The sequence below is a fragment of the Bufo bufo genome, chromosome 2 (assembly GCF_905171765.1).
Source record: "Bufo bufo chromosome 2, aBufBuf1.1, whole genome shotgun sequence".
Taxonomy (NCBI): Eukaryota; Metazoa; Chordata; class Amphibia; order Anura; family Bufonidae; genus Bufo; species Bufo bufo.
The window spans coordinates 579,136,730-579,155,099 of record NC_053390.1 but is presented as its reverse complement, the minus strand read 5'-3'; the positions used below and the strand labels follow the sequence as shown (position 1 = coordinate 579,155,099).

The 18,370-nt window shown below is 43.6% G+C and overlaps 1 protein-coding gene across 1 annotated transcript in view; it reads left to right on the top strand.

Moving 5' to 3' along the window:
* The first annotated feature begins 566 nt into the window (after positions 1–566).
* LOC120990976 (NLR family CARD domain-containing protein 3-like) overlaps positions 567–18,370 on the top strand; it is a 111,332-nt gene continuing 93,528 nt past the window's right edge. Inside the window, 2 exon segments of the mRNA XM_040419867.1 lie at positions 567–1,035; positions 3,117–3,385. Of these exon segments, the coding sequence (XP_040275801.1) occupies positions 944–1,035; positions 3,117–3,385 (361 nt within the window). The 5' untranslated portion in view covers positions 567–943.

Here is an 18,370-nt window from a genome sequence, read left to right as displayed (position 1 = left end):
CTCACTTCTTATTTGAAAAAGGCACCTGTGAGTGCCGAAACGCTGCGCGTCATATGAGTGACCAATAAATCTATCACCAGCAAAGATTTTTGGGAGTGCCGGTTTTCTTTCATTCTTCTGATTTTGGGATTACCTCCACACAAACCGAGCACCCCTCAACCAGTACGCTGTGCCGCCTGACTTCATTACACAGTACTTACTGTGTAACTTCTGTCGACCTATCTTTCCATGTCGATCTGAGTCACAAACTACATAATTACATGAGAAATGGGCCGTGTACGGTAATATTAATCAAGTGGCGCTGTACTGGTCTTTGCTGTCTGTAGTCACCTGATAAAGTGAAAGAGTTTGCTTAGTAACACTTTTCATAGCAGGGGATTTTTGCTCTATTTCTGCTCCTTCAGTAAACTCCTTTAGTACAGTAAGGTGCATGGTCTCGATTAGCACATAGCAGATAGCAGTAGTTTTCCACATCTGCAGTCTTCAGTCCATGACTCACATGCTGCCAAGTATTTACTCTGCTCTATTTCACAAAGCAGACTGAGAGCATATTCCTCTAAGGGCGATACAGCCACATGCTCCTGTCGTGCTTTCTCAAGAGCAGGCTGAAATGGTAAGTGTGTCAGTTTGTTAGCTCCGTCACAGGGGAAACGTGAAACAAGGCCAGGGAAACCACTGGCACTGCTTAGGGAATAGCCTTGTTGATTCCCTGCTGTATATTCCAATGTAGGCTGAGCTGTCATCTGCCGGATCTGGGTGTGTCTACTGAATAGGAACTGTGAGTGAGCAGGTCGCACACTCTGGAATAAGCAGTGACACAGAAGAAAGAGAAATTCCAGTCTTGAAATCTCTGTTTTTCCTAAATCTCTAGACAGGACGATGGATTTTTTTCAACACTTCATGATCTTACAAGAGTATAGCAGCACCAACAGGAAGATGATAAATGACTAGCTCCTATACAAGACCATACATGGGTGAGAAGCTGATGACCACTGAAGAGGGTGACACTATTTTGAACATCTGGCAGAACAGAAGGTAAGGTGACAAAAATGTCATGAATTTCAAAGGCATTTCTGTTATTCCCATTATATCAAGTAATGACACATCACTAGGATTTACCTTCACTTTACGATCAGTAGGGATCCAACCTCTGAGACCTCGACAAGCATGTAGGAGGTGCAGTGTGCTACCTTCTAAGATTTCCCTGCACATCACCTGGTCACCGGGCTGTTCAGGGAACTACAGCCAGCCCCATTCACTTAAAGGGGTTGTCTCACGTCAGCAAGTGGTATTTATTATGTAGAGGAAGTTAATACAAGGCACTTACTAATGTAGTGTGATTATCCATATTGCCTCATTTGCTGGCTTGATTTATTTTTCCATTACATTATACACTGCTCGTTCCCATGGTTACAACCCCCCCACAATCCATCAGTGGTGATCGTGCTTGCACACTATAGAAAAAAGTGCTGGCCTCTCTGGTGGCCAGGACGTGGAATTGCACATGGGCTAGTGTTTTCTCCGATAGTGTGCAAGCATGTCCACCACTGCTGGATTGCAGGGTGGTTATAACCATGGAAACGAGCAGTGTATATTGTGATGGAAAAATGAATCCAGTCAACAAAGTAAGTAGCTTCTATTAACTTTTTTCTACATAATAAATGGTATCTGATGAAGTGAGAAAACCCCTATAAATAGGAGTGTGATGTTATTTTTATGCAGATCTGGGTGAAGGGGCGCACTGATGTACAGGGGAAAATTTGTGATGAAGACACATTACTATATCAGTGCTACGACCCTTTCATTCTTAAGATCGTCAATGATCCCTGAAGTCGGACTCCCACTGATCATAAAGTAATGGTATATCCTAACCATATGCCATCACTTTATAAAATGGGAGTACACCTTTCAATGGAAGTAAAAAAGAGGAGTAGTTAAGTTGAGAAATAGGGGTCGTTCAGTGACAAGAGAATAAACTGAAGCATATGGGTTTAATTTGCTACCAATATTTATCATGTTTTCTGTGGCATGAAAAGCTGGGACTACATAGTTAGTAGAGTAGTCCATGACACCTTCCAGGAACTTAATTCTCCTCTCTAATTGACTCACAATCATTGTCAGATTTGGACTTTGCTCTGTTTTAATATGTGCGTAATAAAGGGTCATCTATAGGATAGCTCACTAACCAACACACGTGATTGACCACGTGGCTCAGCTCAATTTACGAAAGGAAGAACTATGGTACCTGTTTTATAGCGTGAGATATTTTCACTAAAATGTAGTGAATACCGTTTGTTAAACTGTAACTAGCAGATAAAACAAGTAATAAGGAAACATCTGTTAATATGTTATCCGTGTATACTGCGATTATATTTATAGCCAGGTTTAGCAAGCACTTCTGCATTCTGCAAAGTTCCTGTTTACTTGGCCTATCAACAAACCACTGGAAGCATGCTACAGGTTCTGGGAAAAATATATTTTTACTTTTTAATTCCTAGACAATACATTACAACCGTATGAGAGATATAGTAACAAGCATATACAAAGTGCCTATCTAGTGGTAAAAAATAATTGTTCACTTTAGCCTAAAAGACTGTAAAGGATTACAGTCACAGACTGTGATAGAACCTTTAAAGCCTGTTTGATATCCTCCTAACAATATTACATTTCCTCTTTTTCTGCTCACTGATGATGACACTTTTATTTCTGTGAATTTATGAAGTCTTTTTGTTTATTCTGTCAAAAAGTGTGACAAGTCCCACTGCCTATTACAAAGAAAATAATTTCTGGGAAAGAATATGTTGCCTCGAGTTACTGTTGTGCACATAATTTTAGGGTCAGTCACATGGACCTGCCATGTCTATCACATGTAGGGATATCGATAAAAGAACATATACTATCTATTCTTACAGTGGTCCACCATTAAAAAAAAATTAAAAGACAAAACAAATATATCAATATACTTTGGTGACAGCAATCTATGAAGGTGTCATATGTGATATTATGTTGGGCAGAGGAGAAAGAAATACAATGATATGGTGTAAAGATGTTATAAAGATAATGGGACTTTAACTTATTTAATGATTTTATGGTATATCCATTTTATGCTTTTCCAGCTCACCTTCACTTTTGTTTCTGCAATCACACCGAGCACAACTGGTGAATGAACTGGAATATTATATTGACTCCATTCTTGATCGTGCGCTACAACAGCAGTTACTGTCAAGGGATGATTATGAAGACGTTGCCTATGAAGGAGGCCCCAGAAAACAAGTTAGAAAGTTGTTAGACATAATACATTGTCTCGGAGAAGAAAATGCATCGATATTTTGTGAACTTTTTCACCAAGTTAAAAAGTCTAGAACACAAACAACCAATGCAAGGGGTGAGTATTCAGGTGTTTCATTTCTCCAAAGATGATATTTTTATATGACTTTGCTGATGTCCCGAGTCTCAGTGATGTAAAAGATATATTTGCCAAATTTCACGAAGATTGGATAATATTTAGGGGTTGCACACATTGATCACTTTTATTACTTCTCTTGATGGGCTAGTCGATGGGCTCCAAAGAATGATTTGGATATGCTACAGCTTCTGAGTACTTACCCACCTAAACAGACATTCAAGGCAACTGTCATTTGACATAAAGTTTATTCAGTGTTATTGATCATGTGAAATAATGTTGGTGCAAATAAAATATATGCTTCTTCCAGCAGTTTGGTGTATTATGATTATAGAGCATCTGGATAAATAGAATATTTCATTTCACATGATCAATAAAACTGAACAAATTTTGCATCATGAGAAGTGTGTGAAATGTTTTTTTGCCATTCAAAGTATCAGTTATCATTCATAAAGATAATGAGTGAAATATCCCAGCCACACTGACCCAAGAATGGAGAATGTCTGGTGACATGTACTTTAGATTGTGGTAAATGATATAGTCAAGTCTCTAGTCAAAGCTGCATTTTTAGTTTTCAATTAGAAATGGGCTTTTATGTAACATTCGCTAAAAATATTGAAAGTGGTGTAATGTGCTTACCAGGAATTATTCAGTATTAAAAGGTAAGTATACTAGAACCGATGGTTGGAAGATCAAAGGAGCCATACACATTAGACTAAAGTTGATCAAAATGAACAATTTCAACTAACTTGAACATATTGTACGTACATTGGGTGAAATTTAACAATTAGTGATTGTTTTAGCCAACTGATAATAGACCATTATCATCTAAAAAAAAGTTGGCAGCATTTCGTGTTTTGTACAATAGTAGGACAAAAGGTCTTTCGAACAAAAAAGATAATTCTTGAACGAAAGATCTTTGAAAGAATTTCCCCCAAAAAAATATCTTTTTGTCCATTAGCTGGTTGTATTGAACATATACAGTGGCGGAAATAATTATTTGACCCCTCACTGATTTTGTAAGTTTGTCCAATGACAAAGAAATGAAAAGTCTCAGAACAGTATCATTTCAATGGTAGGTTTATTGTAACAGTGGCAGATAGCACATCAAAAGGAAAATCGAAAAAATAACTTTAAATAAAAGATAGCAACTGATTTGCATTTCATTGAGTGAAATAAGTATTTGAACCCCTACCAACCATTAAGAGTTCTGGCTCCCACAGAGTGGTTAGACACTTCTACTCAATTAGTCACCCTCATTAAGGACACCTGTCTTAACTAGTCACCTGTATAAAAGACACCTGTCCACAGAATCAATCAATCAAGCAGACTCCAAACTCTCCAACATGGGAAAGACCAAAGAGCTGTCCAAGGATGTCAGAGACAAAATTGTAGACCTGCACAAGGCTGGAATGGGCTACAAAACCATTAGCAAGAAGCTGGGAGAGAAGGTGACAACTGTTGGTGCGATTGTTCGAAAATGGAAGGAGCACAAAATGACCATCAATCGACCTCGCTCTGGGGCTCCACGCAAGATCTCACCTCGTGGGGTGTCAATGGTTCTGAGAAAGGTGAAAAAGCATCCTAGAACTACACGGGAGGAGTTAGTTAATGACCTCAAATTAGCAGGGACCACAGTCACCAAGAAAACCATTGGAAACACATTACACCGCAATGGATTAAAATCCTGCAGGGCTCGCAAGGTCCCCTTGCTCAGGAAGGCACATGTGCAGGCCCGTCTGAAGTTTGCCAATGAACACCTGAATGATTCAGAGAGTGACTGGGAGAAGGTGCTGTGGTCTGATGAGACCAAAATAGAGCTCTTTGGCATTAACTCAACTCGCTGTGTTTGGAGGAAGAAAAATGCTGCCTATGACCCCCAAAACACCGTCCCCACCGTCAAGCATGGGGGTGGAAACATTTTGCTTTGGGGGTGTTTTTCTGCTAAGGGCACAGGACAACTTATTCGCATAAACGGGAAAATGGACGGAGCCATGTATCGTGAAATCCTGAGCGACAACCTCCTTCCCTCTGCCAGGAAACTGAAAATGGGTCGTGGATGGGTGTTCCAGCACGACAATGACCCAAAACATACAGCAAAGGCAACAAAGGAGTGGCTCAAGAAGAAGCACATTAAGGTCATGGAGTGGCCTAGTCAGTCTCCGGACCTTAATCCAATCGAAAACCTATGGAGGGAGCTCAAGCTCAGAGTTGCACAGAGACAGCCTCGAAACCTTAGGGATTTAGAGATGATCTGCAAAGAGGAGTGGACCAACATTCCTCCTAAAATGTGCGCAAACTTGGTCATCAATTACAAGAAACGTTTGACCTCTGTGCTTGCAAACAAGGGTTTTTCCACCAAGTATTAAGTCTTTTTTTGTTAGAGGGTTCAAATACTTATTTCACTCAATGAAATGCAAATCAGTTGCTATCTTTTATTTAAAGTTATTTTTTCGATTTTCCTTTTGATGTGCTATCTGCCACTGTTACAATAAACCTACCATTGAAATGATACTGTTCTGAGACTTTTCATTTCTTTGTCATTGGACAAACTTACAAAATCAGTGAGGGGTCAAATAATTATTTCCGCCACTGTATGGTCAGTTTGAACTACAAAACAAAAAAGGGGGGTCAGCACATCCCAGTACGTAGGTGCACATCGCTATGGCTGAAGCTACATATAGTAGTTTCATATATAGAACAACACATAGTGCAACAGCACTCTACAAACCAAATAAAGTACAAAGGTATATTGCAAAATGCTATGCTAATAAATTAGAGATGCTTAGCAAATACATTTTGTACAACTGTAACAGCCAATATGGACTAGAATGTGTATGGCCGGTTCTGTAAAACAATCGTTCACCAGATGTTTGTTTGTTCAACTGGTTCTGTCTAATGTGCTTTCCCTGTTGGATGATATTGAAATAGTTTACTTAGTAAATATTCACTTAATCATATGCAATAGGTATTTCTGTGGGGGGAGCTTACCTGTGAATACTTTTTGTTAACAGTTTACCTGTAATGGGTAATGGAGATGGACCCACTGTGCCAACTAACCGGTTTGGCTTTGGGCTATCCTTAAGGGTGTTATGCTGGTCGTCTCATCGTTTTCAACATTTAACTTTTATTAAGGGATCTGGCCTTTGCTGCAGGGGAGCCACCTGGTCCTTATCTCTTGGAATAGTCCCAGTGTGGTTGGCAGCTTACCCACAGGGGTCAGAGACACCAGTGTGAAGCACAAAGGAGTTAGGCAATATTCCTAGTTAGGTCACAGGTTGGTCAGGGCAGGTGGAGTTTCTGTGTATATGAGAGACTAGTCCAAGGTCAGGGCAGACAGCAATGGATAAATACAAGAAACAGGATAAGGTCAAGACAATCAGTAGAGGATCAGAGTTGGTAAAATAGGCAGATTGCTGTACACTGGCAGGCGGTCAGAAAAGCACACCTTCACTGGTAACTACCGAACTAGGAAGCCTACAGCTCTGACACCCAGCACTAGGGAAGGGCACCTTAAATACTCAGAAGTGACCTGTGAAAGGATAGGGAAGATTAAGGGTGCAAGTGCTGGCCCTTTAAGAGTCAAGGAATGCACTTATGAACCCTAAGGAAAAAGACCTGATAGGAGAGCGCAATCCACATCCTCCAATAGAGGAGCGGGGAAGCGGCCAGCAGGCACATTGAATGCCAGCTGCTGGACCCACTGCGGGTGGCAGAGAAGAGCAAGCTATAAGAAGTGGGGCAGTGGCAGGTATGGGCCGCGATCATAACATTATAAGAGTAACAACTTATAAGCATAGAGGAATTTGTGGCTGCACAGAACTTAACGGTAGATATGATATTAGAAAAAGGATTAGAATCTCACAAAAATGTTATTCTTTGGCTTATTAGGGAGGAATATCATGTGCATTTTAGTGAAGGTAATCTTACTGGTGGCTGTATTTGTGACCTATTAGCTTCCTTCTGGTCCTCAGCAGTGTCATGTGACAGATACTCTGACTCTCCATCTGACACTGTGTCTTATGTGTGGACAGGAAGTCAGTTTCTCAGCTCATTCCTATGAGATCCTCAATGTCAATTCCATGTGAATGAATTGACATTGACACATGCTGTAAGATGCTAAGGCCTCTTTCACACTTGCGTTGTTGGGATCCGGCATGCACTTCCGTTGCCGGAGGTGCCTGCCGGATCCGGAAAAACGCAAGTGTACTGAAAGCATTTGAAGACGGAACCGTCTTCCAAATGCGTTCAGTGTTACTATGGCACCCAGGACGCTATTAAAGTCCTGGTTGCCATAGTAGGAGCGGGGAGCGGGGGAGCGGTATACTTACAGTCCGTGCGGCTCCCGGGGCGCTCCAGAATGACGTCAGAGCGCCCCATGCGCATGGATGACGTGATCCATGCGATCACGTGATCCATGCGCTTGGGGCGCCCTGACGTCACTCTGGAGCGCCCCGGGAGCCGCACGGACGGTAAGTACACTGCTCCCCCGCTCCCCGCTACACTTACCATGGCTGTCAGGACTTTAGCGTCCCGGCAGCCATGGTAACCACTCTGAAAAAGCTAAATGTCGGCTCCGGCAATGCGCCGAAACGACGTTTAGCTTAAGGCCGGATCCGGATCAATGCCTTTCAATGGGCATTAATTCCGGATCCGGCCTTGCGGCAAGTGTTCCGGATTTTTGGCCGGAGCAAAAAGCGCAGCATGCTGCGGTATTTTCTCCGGCCAACAAACGTTCCGTACCGGAACTGAAGACATCCTGATGCATCCTGAACGGATTACTCTCCATTCAGAATGCATTAGGATAATCCTGATCAGGATTCTTCCGGCATAGAGCCCCGACGACGGAACTCTATGCCGGAAGACAATAACGCAGGTGTGAAAGAGCCCTAAGTCATTTGGAAAGTCAGAGTGTCGGATGGTTACATGACACAGAAGGGAGTGCATAACTCACAATTACAGTCACTGGTAAAAAGATTACATTCACTACAATTTCTATTATGCACCTTTCTCCTGCAATGGGAAGGAGAAATGAAAATGTTTGGGGAAGTGGTTTTTTGAGAATTAGAACCCATTCCCAAGACATTTCAGACAATGGTCATACAGTACATCTCTGAATTGACACCAGATCATTTGTGGTTAAAAACTGGAGGTCAGAAAACCGTCTTGTCCTCCAGAGAATTTTAACCCCTTAAGGATCCTCGCCGTACATGTACAGCCCCGGTGGACGTAACTTAAAGGGAACCTGTCATCAACTTTATGCTGACCTCACTGTGGGCAGCATAAAATAGTGACAGAAATGCTGATTTAGGCGGTGTGTCATTTAGCACAAGCCTTGAAAAGAGTCAAATCTACTTGCGAAGAGTCATGGTTATTCATAATCTCCTGCTCTCTCACCCATCTGCTGATGATTGGCAGTTCTCTTCTAGACAGAAAGGGAGAAAACTAGGTAGCAGACTGTCAATCATCAGCAGGTGGGCAGGGAGAGAAGGAATTTATTAATAACCATGACTCTTCTCAGGTGGCCGTGACTCTTTTCCAGGCCCAGAAAGAAAAAAAAAAGAAATCCAGACATATTGGGTAATGCCGCGTCCATAGCGACTGGCTTTACAAAAATATCACATGATCCACCCCCTTACCTGAACGCCGTAGAAAAAATACAATTAAAACTGTGCTAAAACAATAATTTTTGTGTCACCTTACATCACAAAAAGTGCAACACCAAGCAATCAAAAAGGTATATGACCCCCAAAATAGCATCAATAAAACCGTCACCTTATCCCACAATAAATGAGCCCCTACAGTAAACAATTGGGCAAAAATTTTAAAACCATGGCTCTTATAATATGGAGACACTAAAACATGATTTTTTTGTTTCAAAAATGCTTTTATTGTGTTAAAAGTGAAAAAAATAAAAAAGTTGACATATTAGGTATCGCCGTGTCTGTAACAACCTGGTCTAATAAAATATCACATGACCTAACCCCTCAGGTGAACACCATAATTATTTTTTTTATAAAAACGGTTAAAAAAAAGCCTTTTTTTTGTCACCTTTCATCAGAAAAAGTGTAATACCAAGCTTTCAAAAAGTCGTACGCACCCCAAAATGGTACCAATCAAACCATCATCTCATCCCGCAAAAATAATTCCCTACCTAAGATATTTGTCCAAAATATAAAAAAAATTATGGCTTTCAGAATATGGAGACACTAAAACATGATTTTTATTTTGGTTTAAAAAATGCTTTTATTGTGTAAAACTTAAATAAATAAAAAAAAGTATACATATTAGGTATTGCTGCATACGTAACAACCTGTTGTATAAAAATATCACATGAACTAACCCCTCAGGTGAACACTGTAAAAAAAAAAAAAAAACTGTGTAAAAAAAGCCATTTATTTTCACCTTACATCACAAAAAGTGGCGATCAAAAAGTTATATGCACACCAAAATCCTACCAATCAAACCATCATCTCATCCCACAAAAAATGGGACCCTACATAAGACAATCCCCCAAAAAAATATAAAAACTATGGCTATTAGAATATGGAGACACTAAAACATGATTTTTTTGTTTAAAAAATGCTGCTATTGTGTAAAACTTAAATAAATATAAAAAAGTATACATATTGGGCATTGCCGCGTCCGTAACAACCTGCTGTATAAAAATATCACTTGACCTAACCCCTCAGGTGAACACTAAAAAAATAAAAATAAAAACTGTGTCAAAAAAGCCATTTTTGTCACCTTACATCACAAAAAGTGTAATACCAAGCGATCAAAAAGTCATATGCACCCTAAAATAGTACCAATTAAACCGTCATCTTATACTGAAAAAAATGAGCCCCTACATAAGACAGTCGCCCAAATAAATTATAAAATATATATCTTTCAGAATATGGGTCTTTAAATGTGACATGGCAACTTAAAATTATCCCAGCCTTCCAAAAACCATATGGCGTTCCTTTCCTTCTGCGCCTTACCGTGTGCCCTTACTGCAGTTTAAGACCACATATGGGGTGTTTCTGTAAACTAAAGAATCAGGGTAATAAATATTGAGTTTTGTTTGGCTGTTAACCCTTGCTTGGTTGCTGGAAAAAATTGCTTAAAATGGAAAATATGCCAAAAAAGTGACATTCTGAAATTTCATCTACATTTTTGTTTAATTCTTGTGTAACACCTAAAGGGTTAATAAAGTTTGTAAAATTTAGTTTTGAATACCTTGAGGGGTGTAGTTTCTAAAATGGGGACATTTATGAGTGGTTTCTATTATGTAAGCCCCACAAAGTGACTACAGACCTGCAGGCCCGGTGCTATAATAAGGCAGACCAAGCGGCCGCCTTAGGGCGCTGAGAAGGGGGGAGAAATGAAAAGTTTTTTTTTTTTCCATTAATCACTTGCATGCCGCCGGCCTCCTGCGGCTGTTCTCCTCTGTGTGGTGGTCCTTATATCTTCTCTCTGGGCTCCCGAATCCTGACAAGTTGTTTGAGGACCTTTCCCACTCTGCCAATCAGTGGCCGCAGCTGTGTCACGTGTCAGGGCAGTGATTTCCCGCTGAGCCAATCACTGTTCTGACACATGACACAGCTGCAGCCACTGATTGTCTGAGTGGGAAAGTTCCTAAAAGTCTTGTCGGGAGCACAGAGAGAAGATACCAGGACACAGAGGAGAAGGGGAGCTGCTGCAGACGGGAACAGGCCCAGGTGAGGAGCATAATTTTTTACACAACATTAATAGAGGGGGGAAATGTGCCATGTTGGGGGGATGATGTGACATGGGGGGGATAAATGTGCCATGGAGGGGGTTGAAATGTGACATGGGGGGGAGAAATGTGACACAAAGGGGGTGATGTGACATGGAGGGGGAGAAATGTAGCTTCGCTTGTGTATGCAATAATCCTTGCACCGGCCCTGCAGACCTGAACTGGTCCTTAAAAATTGGGTTTTGGAAATTTCCTTACAAATTTTAAGATTTGCTTCTAAACTTCTAAGCCTTCTAACGTCCCAAGAAAAGAAAATGTCATTTACAAAATGATTCAAACATGAAATAGACATATGGATAATGTAAAGTAATAACTATTTTAGGAGGTATCACTATCTGTTTTAGGCCTCATGCACACGACCGTATTTTTTTGCGGTCCGCAAAACGGGGTTCCGTTTTCCCGTGATCCGTGACCGTTTTTTCGTCCGTGGGTCTTCCTTGATTTTTGGAGGATCCACGGACATGAAAAAAAAGTCGTTTTGGTGTCCGCCTGGCCGTGCGGAGCCAAACGGATCCGTCCTGAATTACAATGCAAGTCAATGGGGACGGATCCGTTTTTGACGTTGACACAATATGGTGCCATTTCAAACGGATCCGTCCCCATTGACTTTCAATGTAAAGTCTGGAGTCCCTTTTATACCATCAGATCAGAGTTTTCTCCAATCCGATGGTATATTTTAACTTGAAGCTTCCCCATCACCATGGGAACGCCTCTATGTTAGAATATACTGTCGGATATGAGTTAGATCGTGAAACCTCATTTCCGACAGTATATTCTAACACAGAGGCGTTCCCATGGTGATGGGGACGCTTCTAGTTAGAATATACTACAAACTGTGTACATGACTGCCCCCTGCTGCCTAGTAGCATCCGATCTCTTACAGGGGGCCGTGATCAGCACAATTAACCCCTTAAGTGCCGCACCTGAAGGGGTTAATTGTACTATCATATCCCCCTGTAAGAGATCAGGGCTGCCAGGCAGCAGGGGGCAGACCCCCCCCTCCCCAGTTTGAATATCATTGGTGGCCAGTGCGTCCCCCCCCCCCTTCCTCCCTCTATTGTAATAATTCGTTGGTGGCACAGTGTGCGGCCCCCCCTTCCTCCCTCTATTGTAATAATTCGTTGGTGGCACAGTGTGCGGCCCCCCCTTCCTCCCTCTATTGTAATAAATCGTTGGTGGCACAGTGTGCGCCCCCCATTGGCCCCCCCTCCCTCTATAGCATTAACAACATTGGTGGCCAGTGTGCGGCCTCCCATCTCCCCCCCCCCGATCATTGGTGGCAGCGGGTTACTAGCAATAGTACAATAGTAAAAGATTCATACTTACCTGGGAGCTGCGAGGTTCATGTCCGGCCGGGAGCTCCTCCTACTAGTAAGTGACAGTTCATTTAGCAATGCGCCGCACAGACCTGTCACTTACCAGTAGGTGGAGCTCCCGGCCGGACACGAACATCGCAGCAGCAGCCAGCAGCAGGTAAGTATGAATCTTCTACTATTGTACTATTGCTAAGTAACCATGGCAACCAGGACTGTAGTAGCGTCCCGGTTGCCATGGTTACCGATCGGAGCCCCAGCGATTAAACTGGGACTCCGATCGGAACACCGCTGCCACCAATGATGGGGGGGGGGGGGGAGATGGGAGGCCGCACACTGGCCCCCAATGTTGTTAATGCTATAGAGGGAGGGGGGGCCGATGGGGGGCGCACACTGTGCCACCAACGAATTATTACAATAGAGGGAGGGAGGGGGGGGCGCACACTGTGCCACCAACGAATTATTACAATAGAGGGAGGGGGGGGGCCGCACTGGCCACCAATGATATTCAAACTGGGGAGGGGGGGGAGGGTCTGCCCCCTGCTGCCTGGCAGCCCTGATCTCTTACAGGGGGCCGTGATCAGCACAATGAAGGGGTTTATTGTGCTGATCACGGCCCCCTGTAAGAGATCGGGTGCTGCCAGGCAGCAGGGGGCAGTCTTGTACACAGTTTGTAGTGTATTCTAACTAGAAGCGTCCCCATCACCATGGGAACGCTTCTGTGTTAGAATATACTGTCGGTTCTGAGTTTTCACGAAGTGAAAACTCAGCTTTGAAAAAGCTTTTATGCAGACGGATCTTCGGATCCGTCTGTATAAAAACTAACCTACGGCCACGGATCACGGACACGGATGCCAATCTTGTGTGCATCCGTGTTCTTTCACGGACCCATTGACTTGAATGGGTCCGTGAACCGTTGGCCGTGAAAAAAATAGGACAGGTCATATTTTTTTCACGGCCAGGAAACACGGCTCACGGATGCGGCTGCCAAACGGTGCATTTTCCGTTTTTTCCACGGACCCATTGAAAGTCAATGGGTCCGCGAAAAAAAACGGAAAACGGCACAACGGCCACGGATGCACACAACGGTCATGTGCATGAGGCCTTAAAAGCAGAGAAATAGAAATTTAGAAAATTGTGAATTTTTCCAAATTTTTGGTAAATTTGCAATTTTTCAAAAATAAAAATGAAATATTTTGACTCAAATTTACCACTGTCATGAAGTACAATATGTGGCAAGAAAAGAATCCCAGAATAGCTTGGATAAGTAAAAGCATTTTAAAGTTATCACCACAAAGTGACACATGTCAGATTTGCAAAAAATGGCCTGGTCCTTGAAGGGGTTAATAGCATATTGCTAGGTGTTTGTTTGTCTAACTTCACCTGTACAACCAGATTCATTGTCTAAATTCTGCAGAGCCCCATTCTTTACTTTTAGGCCTCATGCACACAAACTTATTTTCATTCCGTGTCCATTATGTAACCATTCATTTCAATGGGTCTGCAAAAAAACGGAAGGTACTGTGTGTGCATTTCGTTTCCGTATGTCCGTTCCACAAAAAAATAGAACATGTCCTATTATTGTCTGCATTACAGACAAGGATAGAACTGTTTTATTAGGGGCCAGCTGTTCTGTTCCGCAAAATACGGAATGCACACAGACGTCATCCGTATTTTTTGCAGATCCGTCGTTGTGTGCATGAGGCCTTAGATTGATAGCTTTCCTACATGCAGCATACTCATATTGGACAGTCATTCATTAAATCAGTTATGGATTTAGGAGAACAATGAAATTTCTGAACAAATACTGTAGTAGCCATGTATCTCTTATATCATTTCTTCAGTAGAATTTGAGATTTGCAGTGATTTGCATTTTTAAGATTCAATCTGTGTATCATTTTGCAAGAACAACACTGTAAGTGCAATGAGGAAGGAGGGGGGGGGGGGGGGGGAGCTTAAGTGACAGCCAAACTTGTGCCTGGTAATGCTCCACTGTCATATAAGAAGTCATAGTATTACAAATATCACATGGTAGGTGGGGGCATTGTTACAGCTTATGCACTAAGAATTTTACGTTCTGGATGCCTCTGGTGCCGTTTATTGAGTGCCTACTGAAAATAGATATCGTTACCACTGCTTACCTGTGCAGAAATCTGTCTCGATTGACAAACAGCTAATACTATTTATTAAGATGTATAGTTTATTACTGTCTTCACTCTATAAGTCTGGCTTTAAAAAGTCGCAAATGGAGCTTTTGGCGACTTTTTGGACTTGAGCAATCTCCAGTAGGAGGAGTAGGAAAACTGGAGTAGCTTTTCTAGACAAAAGTGTTATGTTTAAGGATAAAACTAATTTATCAAATTTATTAACGTGACATTTTATAAATGTGGCAAAAAGTATGCTGACGCCTACTCAAGCAAAACTGACTCAAGTATTACCCTCATGATATATTTCCCCACTATCCAAAACCACCTTCTCACTCATTTACTCATCTTGTCTTATTTAGGATTGAAATTACTTAATGCTGAGAGGGTTGAAGGTTGTCTTTAACAGACACTATGACACATTTGTCCATTTGCCAAAAAAAAACCTTTGGTGGCTAAAATCTAGTTGGCATACAAAATTCCATACATTTCAGATGGGAGTAGAATGTAGAGTTGAGCGAACACCTGGATGTTCGGGTTCGGCCGAACTTTCGAAAAATGTTCGGGTTCGGGATCCGAACTCGACCCGAACTTCATCCCGAACCCGAACCCCATAGAAGTCAATGGGGACCCGAACTTTTGGGCACTAAAAAGGCTGTAAAACACACCCGGAAAGGGCTAGAGGGCTGCAAAAGGCAGCAAAATGTAGTTAAATCCCCTGCAAACAAATGTAGATAGGGAAATGATGAGTTAACATAAAATAAATAAAAATTAAACAATATTAATTGGAGTGAGGTCCCATAGCACAGAATCAGACTTCAAGTCACCCACCAATGGAGAAGGTCACTTACTATTATTTTGACCACAGCACCCAGACAAAGGAGGAGGTCCCACAGCAGAGAACCAGGCATCATATCACCCACCACAGGAGTAGGCCACCATTTAGTTACTTTGACCCCTACACCCAGACGGAGGAGAGAGGTTACACAGCAGAGAATCAGGCATTTAGATCACCCACCACAGGAGTAGGCCACCATTGAATCAGACCCCGGCAACCATGTCAGATGGCACAAGCATAAGCTTTATATCAATCAGCACAGGAGAAGGCGACTTTGACAGACTTTGACCCCTACACCCGGACGGAGGAGAGAGGTTTCAAAGCAGAGAATCAGGCATTTAGATCACCCACCACAGGAGTAGGCCCCAATTTAATGGGACCCCGGCAACCATGTCAGATGGCACAACCATCAGCTTCATATCAATCAGCACAGGAGAAGGCGACTTTGAAAGACTTTGACCCCTACACCCAGACGGAGGAGAGAGGTTTCACAGCAGAGAATCAGGCATTTAGATCACCCACCACAGGAGTAGGCCCCCATTGAATCAGACCCTGGCAACCATGTCAGATGGCACAACCATCAGCTTTATATCAATCAGCACAGGAGAAGGCGACTTTGAAAGACTTTGACCCCTACACCCAGATGGAGGAGAGAGGTTTCACAGCAGAGAATCAGGCATCATATCAACCACCACAGGAGAAGCCACCATTTAGTTACTTTGACCCCTGCACCCAGGAAGAGGAGAGAGGCACCACAGCACATATTCTGGCATCATATCAGCCACCACAGGAGAAGCCACCATTGAGTTACTTTGACCCCCGCACCCAGGAAGAGGAGAGAGGCACCACAGCACATATTCTGGCATCATATCAGCCACCACAGGAGAAGCCACCATTGAGTTACTTTGACCCCCGCACCCAGGAAGAGGAGAGAGGCACCACAGCACATATTCTGGCATCATATCAGCCACCACAGGAGAAGCCACCATTGAGTTACTTTGACCCCTGCACCCAGGAAGAGGAGAGAGGCCCCACAGCACATATTCTGGCATCATATCAGCCACCACAGGAGAAGCCACCATTTAGTTACTTTGACCCCTTCACCCAACAGAGGAGAGAGGTTCCACATCAGAGAATCAGGCATCATATCAACCACCACAGGAGTAGGCCACAATTTAATGGGACCCCGGCAACCATGTCAGATGGCACAACCATCAGCTTCATATCAATCAGCACAGGAGAAGGCGACTTTGAAAGACTTTGACCCCTACACCCAGACGGAGGAGAGAGGTTTCACAGCAGAGAATCAGGCATTTAGATCACCCACCACAGGAGTAGGCCCCCATTGAATCAGACCCTGGCAACCATGTCAGATGGCACAACCATCAGCTTTATATCAATCAGCACAGGAGAAGCCACCATTGAGCTACTTTGACCCCTGCACCCAGGAAGAGGAGAGAGGCCCCACAGCACATATTCTGGCATCATATCAGCCACCACAGGAGAAGCCACCATTGAGTTACTTTGACCCCCGCACCCAGGAAGAGGAGAGAGGCACCACAGCACATATTCTGGCATCATATCAGCCACCACAGGAGAAGCCACCATTGAGTTACTTTGACCCCTGCACCCAGGAAGAGGAGAGAGGCCCCACAGCACATATTCTGGCATCATACTAACCACCACAGGAGAAGCCACCATTGAGTTACTTTGACCCCTGCACCCAGGAAGAGGAGAGAGGCCCCACAGCACATATTCTGGCATCATATCAGCCACCACAGGAGAAGCCACCATTGAGTTACTTTGACCCCCGCACCCAGGAAGAGGAGAGAGGCACCACAGCACATATTCTGGCATCATATCAGCCACCACAGGAGAAGCCACCATTGAGTTACTTTGACCCCCGCACCCAGGAAGAGGAGAGAGGCACCACAGCACATATTCAGGCATCATATCACACACCACAGGAGAAGGCCTCTTTCAGTGATTTAGGCCTTTGGACCCAGACAGAGGAGAGAGGCACCACAGCACATATTCTGGCATCATATTAGCCACCACAGGAGAAGCCACCATTGAGTTACTTTGACCCCTGCACCCAGGAAGAGGAGAGAGGCCCCACAGCACATATTCTGGCATCATATCAGCCACCACAGGAGAAGCCACCATTGAGTTACTTTGACCCCTGCACCCAGGAAGAGGAGAGAGGCCCCACAGCACATATTCTGGCATCATACTAACCACCACAGGAGAAGCCACCATTGAGTTACTTTGACCCCTGCACCCAGGAAGAGGAGAGAGGCCCCACAGCACATATTCTGGCATCATATCAGCCACCACAGGAGAAGCCACCATTGAGTTACTTTGACCCCCGCACCCAGGAAGAGGAGAGAGGCACCACAGCACATATTCTGGCATCATATCAGCCACCACAGGAGAAGCCACCATTGAGTTACTTTGACCCCTGCACCCAGGAAGAGGAGAGAGGCCCCACAGCACATATTCTGGCATCATACTAACCACCACAGGAGAAGCCACCATTGAGTTACTTTGACCCCTGCACCCAGGAAGAGGAGAGAGGCCCCACAGCACATATTCTGGCATCATATCAGCCACCACAGGAGAAGCCACCATTGAGTTACTTTGACCCCCGCACCCAGGAAGAGGAGAGAGGCACCACAGCACATATTCTGGCATCATATCAGCCACCACAGGAGAAGCCACCATTGAGTTACTTTGACCCCCCGCACCCAGGAAGAGGAGAGAGGCACCACAGCAACATATTCAGGCATCATATCACACACCACAGGAGAAGGCCCCTTTCAGTGACTTTGGACCCAGACAGAGGAGAGAGGCACCACAGCACATATTCTGGCATCATATCAGCCACCACAGGAGAAGCCACCATTGAGT